The sequence below is a fragment of the Pectinophora gossypiella genome, chromosome 11 (assembly GCF_024362695.1).
Source record: "Pectinophora gossypiella chromosome 11, ilPecGoss1.1, whole genome shotgun sequence".
Classification (NCBI taxonomy): Eukaryota; Metazoa; Arthropoda; class Insecta; order Lepidoptera; family Gelechiidae; genus Pectinophora; species Pectinophora gossypiella.
The window spans coordinates 8,711,540-8,729,393 of record NC_065414.1 but is presented as its reverse complement, the minus strand read 5'-3'; the positions used below and the strand labels follow the sequence as shown (position 1 = coordinate 8,729,393).

Genomic DNA, 17,854 nt, shown 5'->3' with positions numbered 1-17,854 from the left:
AAACACAAAGATAAAAGGATTGTAAAGGAGAACAGGAATACAAAAGGTATTTTTATTATACCGCCACCAGTTTTATAAGGCGCTGCTAGGATACCACAAAGGTACTTATTAAAAGAAAATAATATACTTACTATCCTTATTGCCATGCACGGTAAAGGGCGAATAAGAAGCCGTGTTAGCCCAGCTGGTAGAATACTTGCCTTTCACTTTGAGGTCGCAAGTTCAAATCCAGCTCAGGCCTAAACCACTGATTGACGAATTTGTTTTCGAATTCATGTTTGGATCATAAATAATAATCACGTGCTCAGCGGTGAAGAAAAACATCATGAGGAAACCCACATTCCCGAGAAATACATTTTCAGAGGCATGTGACCCAACCTGTATTGGGCTGGTTTTCTCTTTGGGTGGGTTGGAAGTTCAAGCAAGGAGTCGCTTCTGTAAAAAACCGGCCCTGTCAAATCTTCAGGTGGGGTATGCGGACCCTGTGAAAAACGGAAAAATGCTACGGAGATGTGGTAAAGGGCGAATAGGAAAACTTTGAATAATCCCCGAAGTTTATCATCCTGGAATGTCGTAAAAATCGACTGAACACGTGAACAGGCAAAATAATAATACAAGTAAAAATGTAATATTCTTATATTTATCAACTTATATAAAGTATATCAAATTTAACTACCTAAGAAACCGACTATAATAAATATAATAAATTAAATATCGACTGAATAAGTATTGTATTCAATAAACTTAATATCAACGACAAAAACAGCACTTTTTCAAAAGTCGACAACACTGTGAGTTTCTTTGTGTATGTATATAAATAAGTTTAGTGTATTGTTCACCTATAGCATAGAATAAGTAATAATACTACGTATACGTACCTATAGAAACCATCGAAAGAGAACATTTTTCATTTAATTTCAAAATACTTAAAATAGTTTAAATTTTACATAATTATTGCCTTTCAATGGAACAATTTAGTGCGAGGATAAACAAGTTATTTTAAGAAAACACACCAATACTTGTTGGCATCTCCTTAACTTATGAAGATGAAAATTTGTTAAAATTCGTCGATTGTTCCGAACTTTATTCCACGAATTGGCCTTTTGAACTGATTAATATGCATTTAATGAAAGCTTGTAATTATTTCATTAATGGGGCCATAATTTGTATTCGAGGAACTGTTCATTCACTCTCCACGCTGATAAAATACTGCGAATATAGAATAAGTCATTCTTGCAACCTGAAAAAGGATTTTCATTGAATTATTTTCATAACAAAATCAATTTAATTGACTGTTTTTTTTTTTATTTGTGTCAAGAAATGCACTGAGTTTAGATAATACAGTAAACTGTAAGTTCTTGGAAAACGCCCAGAAGCTATTCTTCAAAACAAAAGAGAAAATGTATTTAATTAATGGATCCATATACTATCCATTGGCGAAGATATCGCGAATTCAAAAATTAAATCTTTTTAAATTTTTGACCCAAACACATTTAAGTATATTTAAAAAATATATATAAGTGACTGTCGTTAACTATGACAGACTGACGTAACTGGCATGTATGGTATGAAGCAACAAGAATCTTTCGCACGTGGCATAATAGAAACTAACGCCGCATTCTATGAAAACGTATTTTTTTGCAATTGTTACTAATGGAGAATGTTAGAGAAGGTTCACACCAGCGCATGATTCTGTCAATGTCATGGAAGTGCCACAAGATCCCTGTCGGCCACTAACGTAACTGACGTAATAATGTTTACATCTCACCGAAACGAAAGTCTCGTAAGACAAGTCCTGTATGCCAAAAGCCTTGAGTATAAGTGGCTTCTGCGCCTGCGTACATCCAATCAGAACCAACCGTCTGATGTCTCGATGTGGGTGCCTGTCCACTGCACCGAGATGCCATCCACAATAGAACATAGCAGGCGAAACGAGAGATGCCTGAGGACATATGCAGAATTCTCTTAAGGTATATATCGACGGGATAGTTCCATGCATTAATTTATAACATGATAAATGGATGACCACCTCATGGTACAACATCGTACCTAGTTTAATAAACATCGCATTCCAGTATCACGCAATACGTTATATTCAGAAAATAAATTTAAAGCTCATGTGAAGCTTACTTTATATACGTAAAGCTTATTATAAGATAAATGATTTCCTAAATGATAAAATGTCTGTTATTGAATGTGTTCCTCTAGTTATTAAATAACTTGTAATGTATGTATACCCTCACTGATTTAAAAGATGTGTTGCTGTTGCAGTTTCTTGTCATTTCTAACACCTTGCGAAATGACGAAAATTCAAAAATGTTACATTGAGCTTCAACAAGTTTATCCATGATAATTACGTTGAATAATTGATTCTGATCACTTGTAGTATAACCCAAAGAGGTATTAAACTATCCCAACGACATGCCACTTTAGCCAGTTTTAAAAGATCTGCTATTTATCATCTAGCGTGAAACTAACGTGAACAATGTTGAAAACAGTTACTACGAGTGCTGAGTGACGATCATTCTGTTTTGTATGCACAAGAAGAAACAAACTAAAACTGTTGAATTATTTTCTACAGACCATTTAGAAGTTTTACTTCATTCTATAGCATGTAAAATACTAAAATTGTGCAAATATACTCGTAAGGTCCTTGAAATACGACAAATACCGGAACTAATATTATAACGTTACACAAGTAAGTCAAATAATGAGGTGAGCGTACTATGTCAGACCTTATAAGCATGTGTAATCCCTTCTCTAGTTGTCCCTTCTCTAAAGTCGACCTAAACCCAACCTTGAAACAACAAAATGTTACCTGGTAAGTCACTTCGCCGGCGTTCCACAGATTAACAGCCTCCGTGGTCTAGTGGTTAGAGCGTTAGGCTCACGATCTGGAGGTCCGGGTTCGATTCCCGATGGGGACATTGTCAAAATCACTTTGTGAGACTGTCCTTTGTTTGGTAAGGACCTTCCAGGCTTGAATCACCTGATTGTCCGAAAAAGTAAGATGATTCCGTGCTTCGGAGGGCACGTTAAGCCGTTGGTCCCGGCTATTAGCCGTAAAAACACCTCCACCAACCCGCAGTGGAGCAGCGTGGTGGAGTATGCTCCATACCCCCTCCGGTTGATTGAGGGGAGGCCTGTGCCCAGCAGTGGGACGTATATAGGCAGTTTATGTTTATGTAAGTAGAAAAGTGAACCCACGAAGGTATACGTCATAAAGGCGTTCGTCAAATCCATGTGAGGGGATAACTGTTGAACGAAAGACGCCTGTATTAAGCCTTTAGCACAGAATAGGGAATAAGTAATATCACGGAACGGCCACTCTCCGCACCTCACTAGCGGCTAAGCTAGGTTTATCTCACCCTCCTTCGGTCTTACTTTAGTCTGCAATCATATGGGCGTCAGACGTCACACATATAAATGCGCGTGAATGATAACATCAAAGTGTCTGTGTAAAACGAGGTGTATTATATAAAATGTTCGGGGTGTGCCTGTAGCCTGTAGAAAACCTAAGACTACCCACCCAGTCCAAAAAGGGGTTACTGGCGGGACTTTTCAACGACATGAAATATTATTATTTTTTACGAAACCTTTTGTGTAACTAGATAGACAAAGAAGTAAATTGTTGCTTCTATGCAAAATTGGTTTAAAGTTACGTTAGACAACTTTTCATCATCAAAATGTCGTAAAAACATCGCCGTCCCCGAAAACTTAAACGTGAATTCTACTTGAGGTTTTGTAGACGGTCAGATTTGGTGCGGTAGTGATGTTAAATTCAAAATATGATAGACTTTACTCCATAACCTTACACTGGTTCTTAGCGTTGCATCTCACTCTGTACTCCCAGAAATTAAAGAGTCGTAGCGAGACAATGATAGTCATGTCAACTAATAACATAATCGCCGAATGCTCGATGTTTACAGAAGACAGCTGAAGGGGCATAACTATCTAAAATGCGAGTATAGTTAAAAAAGATAGTAAATCTACCTTATTACTCTAACAATAATAATGAATCTTTTTTTTTGCAAAGCACTATGATAGGTATTGCGGATTCTAAGAAGTTAATTTAGTTTTTTTTTTTTTTTTTTGACGTGACTTATTGTAGATTTGCCGCAGATGGCATTAACTACTTGGCCGGACAAATGGGGAGCGCTGAAGGCTCTCACCCGGTACAACGTTTAAGACAACAGGCCTGAGGGTGCCCAGTTGGGCGCGAACCTCGGCTCAGGGCGTCGTCTGAGAGGAAAAATATTTGAAAGAATTAATCGACCCTAGTGGGTCGATAGCGATAAGCGCTGAATGAGGGAAATCGTCGACCACGCCGGCGGGGTCGGTATCGGGGACCTGAAGTGTTTGGTGTCGCGAGCTGATTGGCTGCCTCTATGGCTAGAGTAATCGGGTCGTCGGGATCGTATATTACGTCCTTCGGACGCCGATACTTTTCAGTACCGTCCCTAAGCGGAATGTACTCGGAAGCCGCAACTACCAGGGGATTTGGGTGGTGCGGAGCAGAATCGAAAAAACGTTTGGAAGCTAATTTGAGCCATTGGGCAATGGTTGGCAGACCTAGGTCAATGTGCAGATTTTCATTGCGAAGGAACCACGGAGCTCCCGTGGCTTTCCGCATGAAACGATTTTGTATTACCTGTAGACGGTGAATTTGAGAGGGACTCGCGTGAGCGAAAACTACCCCTGCATAGGTCATGATCGGACGGATGCAAGTCGTGTAGATTTTCACCTTATTCCTAAGGGACAATTTACTTCGCTTGTTAAGGAGACAATGAAGTTAATTTAGTACGTTTAGCGGTTAGGTCTCGTGTAGGGTTTATTTTTTTTATAATTATCGTAAAAACTTATTGACTTTTTTACTAAATAAAAAATAGACGAAGTACCAGATCTGAAACATCATAGAAGGAAAGCTAGAAGAAAAGAGTGGAAGGGGAAGACCAAGAAGAGTTTACATGGAACAGATTAAAGAAAAGGTTAACGTCGTGTCTTATAGGAAAGTCAAGGAATTAGCCTTTGATAGACTGGAATGGAAAATGCTGCACCGACAAGAGCGTGGCTCTTTAATTGATGATGATGGCCAGATCTGACCGTCTACTGATCGTGACACACTGCACCTACCGCCAGCCGTAGTAAAAGCAGAACTGCTACCGCGGAGCTCTCGCATACTTGCAGCGACATTATGATTCCGAACACACGGTGTATTTCCTCTGCCAAACTGAACGATAAAAAACTTTTACTGGCGTGTTTCTTTCATATCAGCTCCCTGGAACTTAACTTAGTTTACATACAAATATGGGCCATAAAAGTTGGTAGGTATAAAATCGTTAGTTTTATATCGGTATTCTAAGGGTAGTAGTCTCGACATGGATTCGTTGTAACAGATATATGCGTACATGTATATAATTCCAGCATTTTAATGCTAATTAATAATTTAACTTTTTTCGCCAGTTGATTGAGGGGAGGCGTGCGCCCAGCATAGCAATGGGACACGTATAGGCTATTTATGTAAATGTTTCTTCTTTTTAAAGAATGTTTATCAAAACTATTGCCCAGAGAAAAAACGCATGGAATTCTTAACTATAACAATAAATAATTGATACATACATACACACTTAAACTCACGCCTATTTCCCACTGGGTTAAGAAGAGACTATGGAATTCCAGTTGCTTCGACCCTGACACACTTCTCTTCTTTCCTTCAAATTCATCAATCGTTCCTGTTCACGCTCGCCGGTTCAGTACAGTTTGGCCAATGTACGTCCTTCTTGGTCTTCCTCTTCCAGCCCTACCATCAACCTTCGCTTTGTATACTGCTTTTGTAATCCTATTATCCTCCATCCGCTCTACGAGTCCAAACCAATTTAAGATTCCCTTTTGAATCTTAGTCACTATATCTTTTACACTACGTCTCTTTGAATAATTAATAATTTTATAATAAACAATTTATATTCTATTCGGGACAGGGAGGGTTGGAAAGAGAAGGGGGAGGCCTTTGCCCAGCAGTGGGACATTGATTAGGCTACAGAAAAAAAAATTCTATTCTAAATGAAATGTAATGTCGATATTTCTCTAAACACTACGTTACCTACTGACGCTCTAAGGTGTAATAAATAATGTTACACATTCGTCTGGTATTAATCTTAGTAGGTTAAATAGATATTAGACACAGACAAGTGCCAATCATCTTTCCAACATTATACGAGTATCTACTATAGAGGTAATAAACGTTATTTAATCAACGAGATCAGCGGGTGTCATCCCACAATCCAATAAGCCCCGTATATTAACAATATTACAATACCATAAATATTTATAAATGATATTGAACTCACTGAGGAGCTCGGTGGCGCAGCGGTTAACGCGCTCGGTCTGCGATTGTTGAAGTAAAGCAACTTTCGCAAAGGCCGGTCATAGGATAGGTGACCCCAAAAAAAAAAAAGTTTCATCTCGGCCTCCGTGCTTCGGAAGGCACGTTAAGCCGTTGGTCCCGGCTGCATTAGCAATCGTTAATAACCATCAATCCGCACTGGGCCTGCGTGATGGTTTAAGGGAGATCCCTATCCATCCATAGGGAAGGCTCGTGCCCCAGCAGTGGGGACGTTAATGGGCTGATGATGATTGAACTCACAACATAAGCTTCTGATGCATCTGTATCCCTTCTAAACACCCCGCTTTCAACTTCTCTATCGCTTGCGCTTTGGGTATTATGTTAATGTCTTCGTCGAACTGCTGTCTTATCCGCTCGTAGTGTTGACATAGAGTGATAAACTTGTGTGTCATGGTGATAAGATGGGTGATAGGAAGGCAGTCTGCCGACATCATCGGTAGCATCATGTATAACCATGTTATGTAGAAGAAAATACGGAACCCTGCCGCCGTTACCGATTCGTCAGCGTATTTCGGAAGGTACGTCACTACTGTGTAGAATGGACGTCCTATAAGAAAATAGAAAAGTTATGTACATTATTGCTACGCTGTTGCTACGTTTCGTTGCAATACAGCTACGACACTAAATACCTTAATATTGTAGAATGATAGGTATAGTTAATATCGACAATGGTGCTAATTCCTGTAAACAGTATCTAATTTTATTTTAAGTTATATCTGTCATTTACTTATCCGCCGAAAAGAAAAGGGACGGGTAATCGGCAAGCATAAAATTTATGAAACACACGTAACAATTTGCATTAGTTAATAACCAGACAGAATTAAGTTGACAGGACACGTCAAACGATGTGCATACCAGCGAGATACCTTTTTGATTCGCCCGCGTTATTTATTCATTTTACTTATTCTTCCTAAAATTAAGAGCTGTCAATCATCTGTCCCTTTCCTTTTCGGCGGATAAGAAAATGACAGGTATAACTTAAAGTAAAATTAGGAGGTGTCTGCAGGAATCAGGGCCAATAAGTAGGTAAGTGAAATAAGGATGTTTATCTCTCTTTTTATCGAAGATTTAATTTATAAAGATTTAATTTCTCTTTTTATCTCTGTTGTACAAATGTACACGTCTACATTTAATTAAAGCTACATGATTACGAGAGTGTTACGTTACCGTAGCAAATAGCTACGAAGCTGTTTTTTTTAGAATTAAAACAAAATAAATAAATTAAATTATAGCGAATTGTAATAAGAAGACTGCTTTAAGAAGTTTAGCGTCCGATGAAGTTGAAATTACAAAACGATAACAGTGAACCTATACAGAAGTTAAAACACCTGAGAAAACAAATCCAATAAACGGAAACTTATCAGACAGGCGGCTGTAAAGGTCTGGCGTTAACAGCCTTCCTTTTTTCTTCGCACTTAATAAACTCACCGTCAACAACCGCCCGGCGCGTACTCTCGACCCCGTATGCGAACAAAGATAAATACACAGAGACTACATAAAACAAATTCCCCCATTTCACTTTCCTATACTGCTTCTTCATGTTTCCCGCCTTCTCCAATTTCTCACCGACTGTGGCCATTTCAAAATTCAATTTCCTTATGGAATCCTTGTGGTACAACAGCAAATACATTTTAGTGAGCACGATGTTGTGTATAGCGGCGAACATGACAGCTGAATTTTTTTCCACGTCGGGGAAAGTACCGAACAAAGCCGCCACATTCTCGAGGAAAATCATCGTCGTGTAAATAGAGAATGTTATGAGACTATACAGCCGGTACAATATCGTCTCACGGTAGATGTCTTCGTACCAACAGTTGCCCGCCCCTGCATAGTACACGTACTTACAGAAGACTCTCAGTAAATATTTGGTTTTCAAAGACATGTTCTTGAATTTATTCAACGAGATCAAAGGGCAGAATCAAAAGAATATTTCGTGAGAGCTCTCCGGGGCTTACCGATGGTTTTCGACACTCATTATACACGTCTCAGCGGCGAGAATTAGATGCTTTATGAAAAATTACATCAGACGTATCACAATTTATAGTCGTCAATTTTTTTAGGTATTAATAAATTATTATAAATGAAAACAATGGGAAATACCTGTTAATTGCAAGCTAAAGTCTAAACTTTAGCTTTGTTACCACGAAACGGTGAAAGTTATTGATTAATAATAAATTAATAATGGCTGACTATAAATTAACGGTAACCGAAAATTGGGAAAGTTTCTATATCGGCATGACACCGTGTGACTGTGGTTAATTAATTACACGCTTGATTAATATCAAGGGCGTCATACATATTCATAAGACGTTTCGATCAGCGGAATTTGCTTATTGCTTAATATATGTAATATGGACCCTTGGGGGCAAATGACCCTGAGAAATACCTACTGCATGAACGTGACAGAAATAATTCATTAAAATCAATTTTATAAGGCAAAGAAACGCAATGAAAAACGCGTTCGTCTCTTTATTACATTAAATGAAATAAAAAATATAACTTAGGCATGGTAGAGCAAAATTGTATTGAAAATAATAATTATTCATGATCGTAAGGTGTAAATTACGAGTAGTATAAACATTTGCAAAAGCAGTTCAAACCACTTGCTAAGCAGTGTTCCTACATTTTTTAAGTGTAATTTCACAAAATGAAAGTTGGAACTCAAAAGGGGGTATATAATTAGCCATCTTCATTTATTAATATTATCGAAACAAATCCCTCTCATATCCCCTCTCATATCCCCTCTCATATCCAGTCTCATATCCCCATTTAAACGCGGTAAGAACCCGTTATTATGTGTTTTAATTATCGAAACAAAGGTATTTCTCATGTACTTGTACCTAGGTTAGGCAAAGGTAACGATCTTCAAATTCTCATCAAATTAAGACCGTGTTCCCAACTTGTAATTTCTGTAACTTTGGACCTTTGTTAACTAGTAAATAAATTATTACGCCCACGGCAAGAACCTACCTCTTCGCGATAACGTTTTGTATAACGCTAAGTATCATTATCTATACTTATAATAAATCTGTAGAGAGGTCAATTCTGTACATTAAATATATTTTCAAAATAACTATCAGGGGGTGATTAGTGATCGATACTGATGCCAAAAATGCAATCAGTAAATTTTTTGTCTGTCTGTCTGTCAGTCTGTATGTTCCTTATAGAAACAAAAACTACTGGACGGATTTTAATGAAACTTGGTACAATTATTCTTCATACTCCTGGGCAGGTTATAGTATACTTTTCATCACGCTACAATCAATAGGAGCAGAGTAGTGATGGGAAATTTTGGGAAAACGGGAGAAGTTACTCCATTTTTTAAGCTTCCGTCGCGTGAGCAGCCTTAATGGTTAAAGTTACATAGAAATCATGTATGACGGAAATATCTAAATAAATATATAAAAGGAGAAACTGACTGACTGAATGACTGACATATCAATGCACAGCCTAAACGGCTAAACGTAGGCACTTGAAATTAGGAAGGGACGTAGCTTAGGTACCGTAGAGGTGCACTAAGAAAGGAATTCCCGAAATTCCCACAGGAACAGGAATTAGCGGGAAAACCCTTTTGTATAAAAAATCTAAACCGCTTAAGTTAGACGCTTGAAATTTGGCATGCAGGTACCATAGTTAACTTAAAGCTTAGTTGCAACTGGATATTGCAAAATTCCCACGGGAACGGGAGTTAGCGGGAAAAAACATTTGTATGATAAAATCTAAACCGCGTAAGATAGATGTTTTCAATAGCATGCATGCTACGAATAAAAACATGCAGGCATACCTTAGTAAATATAAATTTTAGTTATGGCTGTATTTTGAAAAATGGGAATTGGCGGGTAAAACAAATTGTATCAAAAATCTTAACTGCATAAGTTAGATGCTTGAAATTTGACATGCATATATTATATACCTTAGTGAATGCAAAGTTAAAAATTTCCCTGGGAACGGGAAGCGAGTTAGAGGCTTGAAATTTATAGCTCGCGGTAGTGGCAACCAAGAAACGTCGCGGCCGCGGCGGCGTTTGTGGAGCGGCGACAGCGGTGGCGAGGCACGGAGAGGGGGCAGATACCCGAGTGAGCAACCGGAACGCGGCATACGCGTGAGGGCAGACGTCGTTGATGATCGTGTCAAATATTGAATTTTGCGGACGAACTTTTCACTATTCTTGGATGGTTCAAATCTTTCGTAGGTAGTTTTCTGTTGAATTTTCCAGGCGGACGTTTCACGGCGTATTTCTGTTGTAATTTTTAAATTTTGTTTAAATTTTCGAAACTGATCTTATTTTCAAAATATCAAACCAAATCATAAACTAATAATCTAGAAATTAATAACAATTCATTATTTAACTGAGCTACTTATACTGTAACCTCATTTAAAAATAATAAAATTAAGCATTTTTTAACCTTTCTCCCACACACACAAAGATCTTTCTTTTATAACACGCCACGCGGACGGAGTCGCGGGCAAAAGCTAGTATCAATAATAAATTAATCATTTTTCTTATGTAAGACGGTCACCGCGATATCCCTTCTATGGATACAATCCTAGTACGTGTGACCTTAACACGTTAGAATAGAAAAGTGTTTTGATTAGATAAGGATACAATAATAATATCTATGATTAGAATGGAAGAAGCGAAATAAGTGGTAAGTGATCTCTCCGTGGTCTCTGCCTACCCCAACAAAAAATAGGCGTGATCTTTTGTATTTATGTATAAGTATGCAATACGCGTTAACACGTTTTTAGTAACACGTTTTATTTTACATTACTCGTAACTTTTTCAGTGAAAGAAGCTTCATTGATGTACTCTGAAAGGAATGCTTGAAATGTCCTTTCCAAAACGATGATCTATTACATTACTTATAATGAATACGCAATTTTAAGTAGGAATGTATTTATTTATGTAAATAAGATGATGATGATGATGAAATAAGATCGAGGGTAAATAGTTTCCCGAATAAACAACCTAGAAAAATAATGTTGTTCTTACTAATAATATGGAATACTTGATAAGTACGTGTCCTAAATTGAGGATAACGGCTTAAAAAAAAAATATATCAAAGTACAACCATTAGTAGTCTCGAAATCCCCTAAGAATGCAAGAGTCCATATATTCGTCAGACACGCGAAACGGTGGCTGAAGGTTCGTGTCTTGAATTATAATAATACAAGTATATTTTCCCGGAGGTCGTCGACAACAAGTAAGGGTTTCCTAGAATAATTCTAGGAAATGGAGTAGGTACTAAACCTATGGAAACAATGCATAAGCGTGTTCTTTACGTTAATATTGTTCGGCGGTTTCTGTGGCAGATTTTTTAAATTGAAATATATATCTAAGGAACAGACATTAAACACAAAGCACTTCATATTAGTTTCCTAAGCTAAGTGGCGTTTTAAATGGTCTTGTCAACTCGCTTCTGTGTCACATTATAAATATGTAACACCCTCCAATCGGAGGTCCGGGTTCGATTCCCGATGGGGAGACCTTGTCGAAAATCACTTTGTGAGGCCGTTTTGGCTAGGAAATTGCAGGCTGAATCAACTGGTTGTCTGGAAAAGTAAAATGATTCCATGCTTCGGAGGGCACGTTAAGCCGTTGGTCCTGGGTTACTACTAGACCAAATGCCTCCACCAATCCGCAGAGGAGCAGCGTGGTAGAATGATGGTCCATACCCCCTCTTGTTGATGGAGGGGAGGCCTGTGCCCAGCAATGGGACGGATATAACCTGTTTATGTATGATAGGGGGCAATGTTTTAAGAATGAAATGTTTTAAGAGAGAAGTATAATATAAATGAAAATTTCGAAATTATACCTGAACCAAGTTGAAAGTAAAAACAATGCAACATCATTCTTGAGCATATAAACACTCGGTACACACCTAATAAGCTTTTTATGAATAATGAATTATTATTTATTTCATGCCATAGTAAACCTAGTTCTTTTGTAGATAAATAAACCCCCTTTGTTAAATGGATCCATGAACAGAATTACCACCACAAACAGAACGATTATAACTTTATACATCTACAATTGGCTTACCAACGCTCTTTAAAAGAAAATGCGCGAATTGCATAGTAATCAGGTCAAAATATTATTTCTTCTAACGAGGGATTTGTTCAATTTGATAAAATGCTAGGAACGATATTGCTGCTGTGAATTCTAATTAGTTTTTATTGGAGCTTCGTGTTGAATGGAAAGCTATACAGATTGTGTAGGTGTTATAGGGTTAATAATTGTAGCTGGATATAATACAATAGTATCTACAACTTTTTGGACATTTGTCTGAAAGTACTTTGTTAAAGCTCCTTACTTAGGTACTTATTAAAATACCAAGATGTTATTGAAAATTTTGAAATAATAATTTTTTTGTAAATCTTACAGTTTATATATATAATGAGGCTTCCTAGTAATGAAGGACACTCGTGGCAGAAATATTTCATAAATATGTAATATTATTATGAATGGTTAAGAAAATATAATACTTATTTGAAAAATGTATAATATAGACAGCCTGAAAATCAATCATCATCGATCCCGACATCACTAATGGTAGTAACCGATGAAAAATAATCCTCAAAGAAAATATATTTGCCAGCCAACGACGGCCTTTAATTAACACATTACCTGCCCTCCAAGATACGGTAACCTTACAAGGGAAAACACTTAGAATTCAACCACTATATTAAGCATCTGATCACGTAGGCGGAAATCTGCCTGACCAATAATACACCTTTACCCTTGCCCAATTCGTATTCAGGGGATGGAAGCGAGCCCGGATTACAAAACTGTGTTCGGAACTGACTGAAAACTGCTTATAGTGCCTTTGTGTGGATTAGGATCTACAGAACGTGTATAGCTCCCGATGAACCGAACTTTTAGTACCCATAATTTTAAGACCCCGCTAGTCAAAAGATAAACCAGAAAATGGTGCCGATTCTGACAAACAAAACTTAGTATGACAGCGCTAAAAATAATGCCGTCCTTCACTTATAACGAGTGCAAGACAGAGATAAAACTAGCTTTAGAATTGCCAAACTCAATTCAAATTAAGTTGGTGGTAGAATCAGCACCAAAGGTACCGAATTAACACAATTTTATTTTCATTTGAGGACTCTACGTTACGTGACGTGACGTAATTCACTTATAACAATAACTGTCCTTGTGATAAGTGCAAGAAAAAATAGGGCAATTTTTAGAACTGTCAAAAAAGACGAAGTTTTATTCACAGAATTGGCACCATTAATTTTATTTTCAAATATTTTAAATCTCGATTGGGAATAGCGATTCCAGTTAAATTCATTACGGCTAGAGGGAATATGAAATGAAAAAGGACACTAGCTGGCTGAATCACGGGAACTCATGTATGTTGAATATTGATACTAATTTATTTATTATTATTATTATTTATTTATTTATACTAGGTATTTTGCGTCAAAAGAAATATTTAGCAGTTTAGCATAGGCAGCATAATGACGATTGCAGATCGCGACGCAGCTAACATAGTTTGCGGTCTGCAACCGGCATAACCCAAGAGAAAAACATAACTTAAGACCAACACTCAAAAACTTTGTACAACAAAAGTTTTAATCCGAAATTCTTGAATACACTGCTTACTACAAAGCGACTATCCGTACCGTACAAATACCAGCTTTACCGACAATCCCGATGTGAAGTTCAATCCAAACTACCTACTACAGACGTATTTACACCGAAAGCGGTCGAACAGAATGTAGGATACGTATTTGTTACTATTGAGCAATTAATTATATTGGTAATCACAGTCAACGTATCAGGCAGGGTAAGCAGTAGCATATCCAGCGAAATACCATCCATTCCAACAGCATTCGTTTTAATATTACGGACGACTTTCATAATATCACTTTCTGTGACCTGGCTTAAAGTAAATGTGTCGGACACACATTGATGACATTCAAAATAAGTCAATTGGGATATTTTTACATTATCGCTACCGGGTACATTTAGAAAATAGTTATTTATTTCGTTCGGGTCCTTGAAAATATTTGCTGGCAATTCGGGCCTACTTTTAATTCTCACATTTTTTTTAATATGTTTCCAAAGCGTACGCGAGTCATTTTCAGTGGAGTTAATATAATGTTCGTAGTATGCCTGCTTTTCCCTATACAATGCCTCACTCACTAGCTTTTTTAAATCTTTATAGTATTTTTTATGGTTTTCCTGCTTAGTAAGTCGAGCCCTGGTATGTGCCTCGTCCCGCTTCTTCATCATAAGTTTTATGTTATACGTTATCCACGGGTACTGTTCGCACTTTACTGATACGGTTTTGACGGGAGCATGGATATCGAACAAGTATGAAATCATTTCACTGTAGATGGTGACCATGTCATTTACATTTGTTAAAGAACTAACGTTGGTCCAATATAACGATGACAGATCTTTGTTGAACATATTCAGATCGATGTCCCGTAATGACCTACGCGTGATTCGACATGGCGCGGGTTTACATTTGGGGATATTTATTAAACATGTAAGGAATGCATGTCTTCCTAGTTCGGGGACATAATAGACATCAACAGAGCTCCCCTTTACATCTGTACAGACCAAATCAATGAGAGTCTCGCTGTGTACATTATGGCAGAAGGCATTGGTAAAACCGATACCAAAATCTTCAAATGCCACAGAATTGAAAGATCTTCGTCCAATCAGTATCCTACCATGTATGTCCAAAATATTAGAAAAAGTAGTTGCCTCGCAGCTTACAAAATTTCTGGAAAAGAATAACATACTACCGTACATACAGTCGGGGTTCAGGAAGGGATATAGCACCACGACTGCCTTGCTACATGTTGTAGATGATATACTGGCTGCGCGTGACAATGGTGAGGGGACTTTGCTGACTCTGCTGGACTTCTCCAGGGCTTTCGACTGTATAAATATTCCAATGCTATTGTCGAAGCTACACTATTACGGATTTAGCATAGACAGCATAAAGTGGTTTAGTAGCTATTTTGAAAACAGAGCCCAAATTGTCGAATTGTGCAACGAGGACGGTTCATCTGTCAGGTCGGACTCTAAAACCGTCAAAAGGGGAGTTCCGCAAGGATCAATACTGGGTCCTCTTATGTTCATTATTTATAGCGCCGATGTGGTGAAACAAATAAAGAACTGTAAATTCCACGTTTACGCTGACGATATACAGATTTACACTTCATGTAAGCCTTGTGATACTCGTCTGGCGGAAATTAGACTAGAAGAAGACTTAGAACGTGTTGCAGCATGGGCAGAAGCGAACACCCTAGTACTTAACGCAAGTAAAACGAAGTATATGATTCTTGGAACTAAACAACAGATAGACGGTATTACGCGTCAAGGGTTGAACGTTAGTATTCGGGGCGAAGTGGTACAGCGAGTGTCGGAATCGCGAAACCTAGGGTTGCTAATGGACGAAGAGTTACTTTTTGAAAAGCACATTACGAATACTGCTAGCAACTGTTTTTACAGACTGAAAGTAATGTACCAAATTCGAGAATATTTAAGTACTCCCATTCGAATCAAACTATGCGACTCTTTAATTCTCTCTAAGTTTAATTATATGGACGCTGTGTATGGGCCTCGGCTTCTGGCGCGCTCACAAAAACTGGTTCAGAGAGTACAGAATGCTTGCGCTAGATTCTGCTTCAAAATTCCTCCCCGCACACACGTAACACCTTACATAAACAAGGCTAGAATCCTAAAAATGAAATATCGCAGACAGTTTCATTTTGCAACGCTGATGTTCGGAATAGTTAATTTTAAATTACCGCCATATCTTGCGGACAAACTAGTTTGGTCCCGCGACGTGACTGCTGCCAGGACCCGTGCGTCGTACTACTCACTCGCGGTGCCTCGTCACCGCACCACCGCTTTCCGGGGCAGTTTCAGGTTCGCCGCATCCAGGTGCTGGAACGATTTGCCGCCGCCGTTTCGTAGTCTGAAAACAATTTACAGCTTTAAATCAAAGTACAAATGCTATCTCCTAGATATGCAACTATTAAGCTAATTAATATTTTACCTAATTGGTTTCGACACGTCAACGTGGCGGAGTCCTCCTAGCGGGCTGGATGCGGCGACACAACCTTTGTCATGATTATTATTATTTTCCTTCGGGTAATGTTTGCATGGTCTGAAAAGTAATCGCAATGTTATACACAGGCTAAATTATGTTATCCGTCAATCAAAAACAAAAAGTGCGTGCTTATTCAATATAAGTGGATAGTATAGGTAGGTACTTTAAGCATAAAACACTATATTTTGTTTTGGCTTACCTCATGGATTGTTTATTGGGGTTTTCAAACGACTGCACGTTTCTATTATTTACTATGGATGTTGTTGAGTGTATTGGACGTAATTTATTGTTTCTAATTTGGTTAATGTATAATATTTGCTTTATTTGATTCACTTTATTTTTTCTTTTTAATTAATATACGCAATTCTATTACAAATATATAATCTCGCTTTACTTTAGGAACACGTTGTGCCCGTTCGGCGGCGCGGCGGTCGAATGGAAAAAAAAATATTTTGTTTGTAAGTACTAGTAGTAACCAAACTACTTTACCGACCGAGCTAGAATCGGGGTGCGGCGCGCGCGATATACATATAGGTTCTAACACAGACAGACTACACAATACACATTCATGGAATTCGTATTTGTTTATATTATTACATTTGTTTACTAGTTTTACCTATATTAATAACTTTCTTTTTTATTCTAACCTTAAGTATTTACGTATACATCTTTGCGATAATATTTGTCTATGTACACTCTAATTCTATTAAAATAATTTGGTATATATTATAAAGTATATTTTGGAATTGAATTGGAATATATACACCATTAACACATGTTTATGAAATACGATGTTCGTGCGTCACCCAACAGGGTCCACATAATATCAGCGTCGTGGTTCACGCCGCGACTTGTGCTGAGTGAGGCCCTTTTATCTCAGGACGTCCACCACCACCTTATGGTCATTTCGACAAACATCCGTCTTGCTTTTTTGTAATTGTTTTAGTGGAAATTTGATATGATGTTGTTGTCTTTTTTTTTGTGAGTGGCGTCCTTTTATAATAAACTTTTTCTATTCTATTCTATTCTATTCTAACATGACGGCGGCGGCGAGGGAATTCAATTGCAAGATATTTAGCCGTTACCACGGACATATCCCGGCGGGTGCCTATTCATTGTTGCACGATAAATCACTGCGTTACACCCAGGGAAACAGGTTTAATTCAGGCCCTGTCGATAGTACCCGTATATGTATAAATAATGAGGAAAACCTGAGCGATCGACAGTACGCAAATACCGAGCTTTAAAGGGTTTTAGTGCGAATAAAATATAGACCATCCTAAAATCCGTATTCGAACTGGGAATTGATGTTCTATTACACGAGAGGCTGTCTGAACTATGCAAGGACTAGGGATTAGTTTAA

The 17,854-nt window shown here is 37.9% G+C and overlaps 1 protein-coding gene across 2 annotated transcripts; it reads right to left on the bottom strand.

Moving 5' to 3' along the window:
* Positions 1–749: 749 nt before the first annotated feature.
* Positions 750–17,610, bottom strand: LOC126371019 (uncharacterized). 2 transcript variants are annotated; one of them, XM_050016211.1, is made up of 7 exons: positions 7,832–8,712; positions 6,644–6,950; positions 5,134–5,230; positions 3,163–3,255; positions 2,819–2,857; positions 1,769–1,942; positions 750–1,240 (listed from the first exon to the last, which is right to left on the bottom strand). In XM_050016211.1, the coding sequence occupies exons 1-7, from the start codon at positions 8,283–8,285 to the stop codon at positions 1,187–1,189; spliced, it is 1,218 nt and encodes a 405-aa protein (XP_049872168.1). In that variant the 5' UTR covers positions 8,286–8,712; the 3' UTR covers positions 750–1,186. The 2 variants fall into 2 exon arrangements, 1 of the variants encoding a protein (XP_049872168.1); XR_007566938.1 differs by lacking the exons at positions 2,819–2,857; positions 3,163–3,255; positions 5,134–5,230; positions 6,644–6,950; positions 7,832–8,712 and adding exons at positions 16,262–16,356; positions 16,438–16,548; positions 16,691–17,610.
* Between the last annotated feature and the right edge of the window lie 244 nt (positions 17,611–17,854).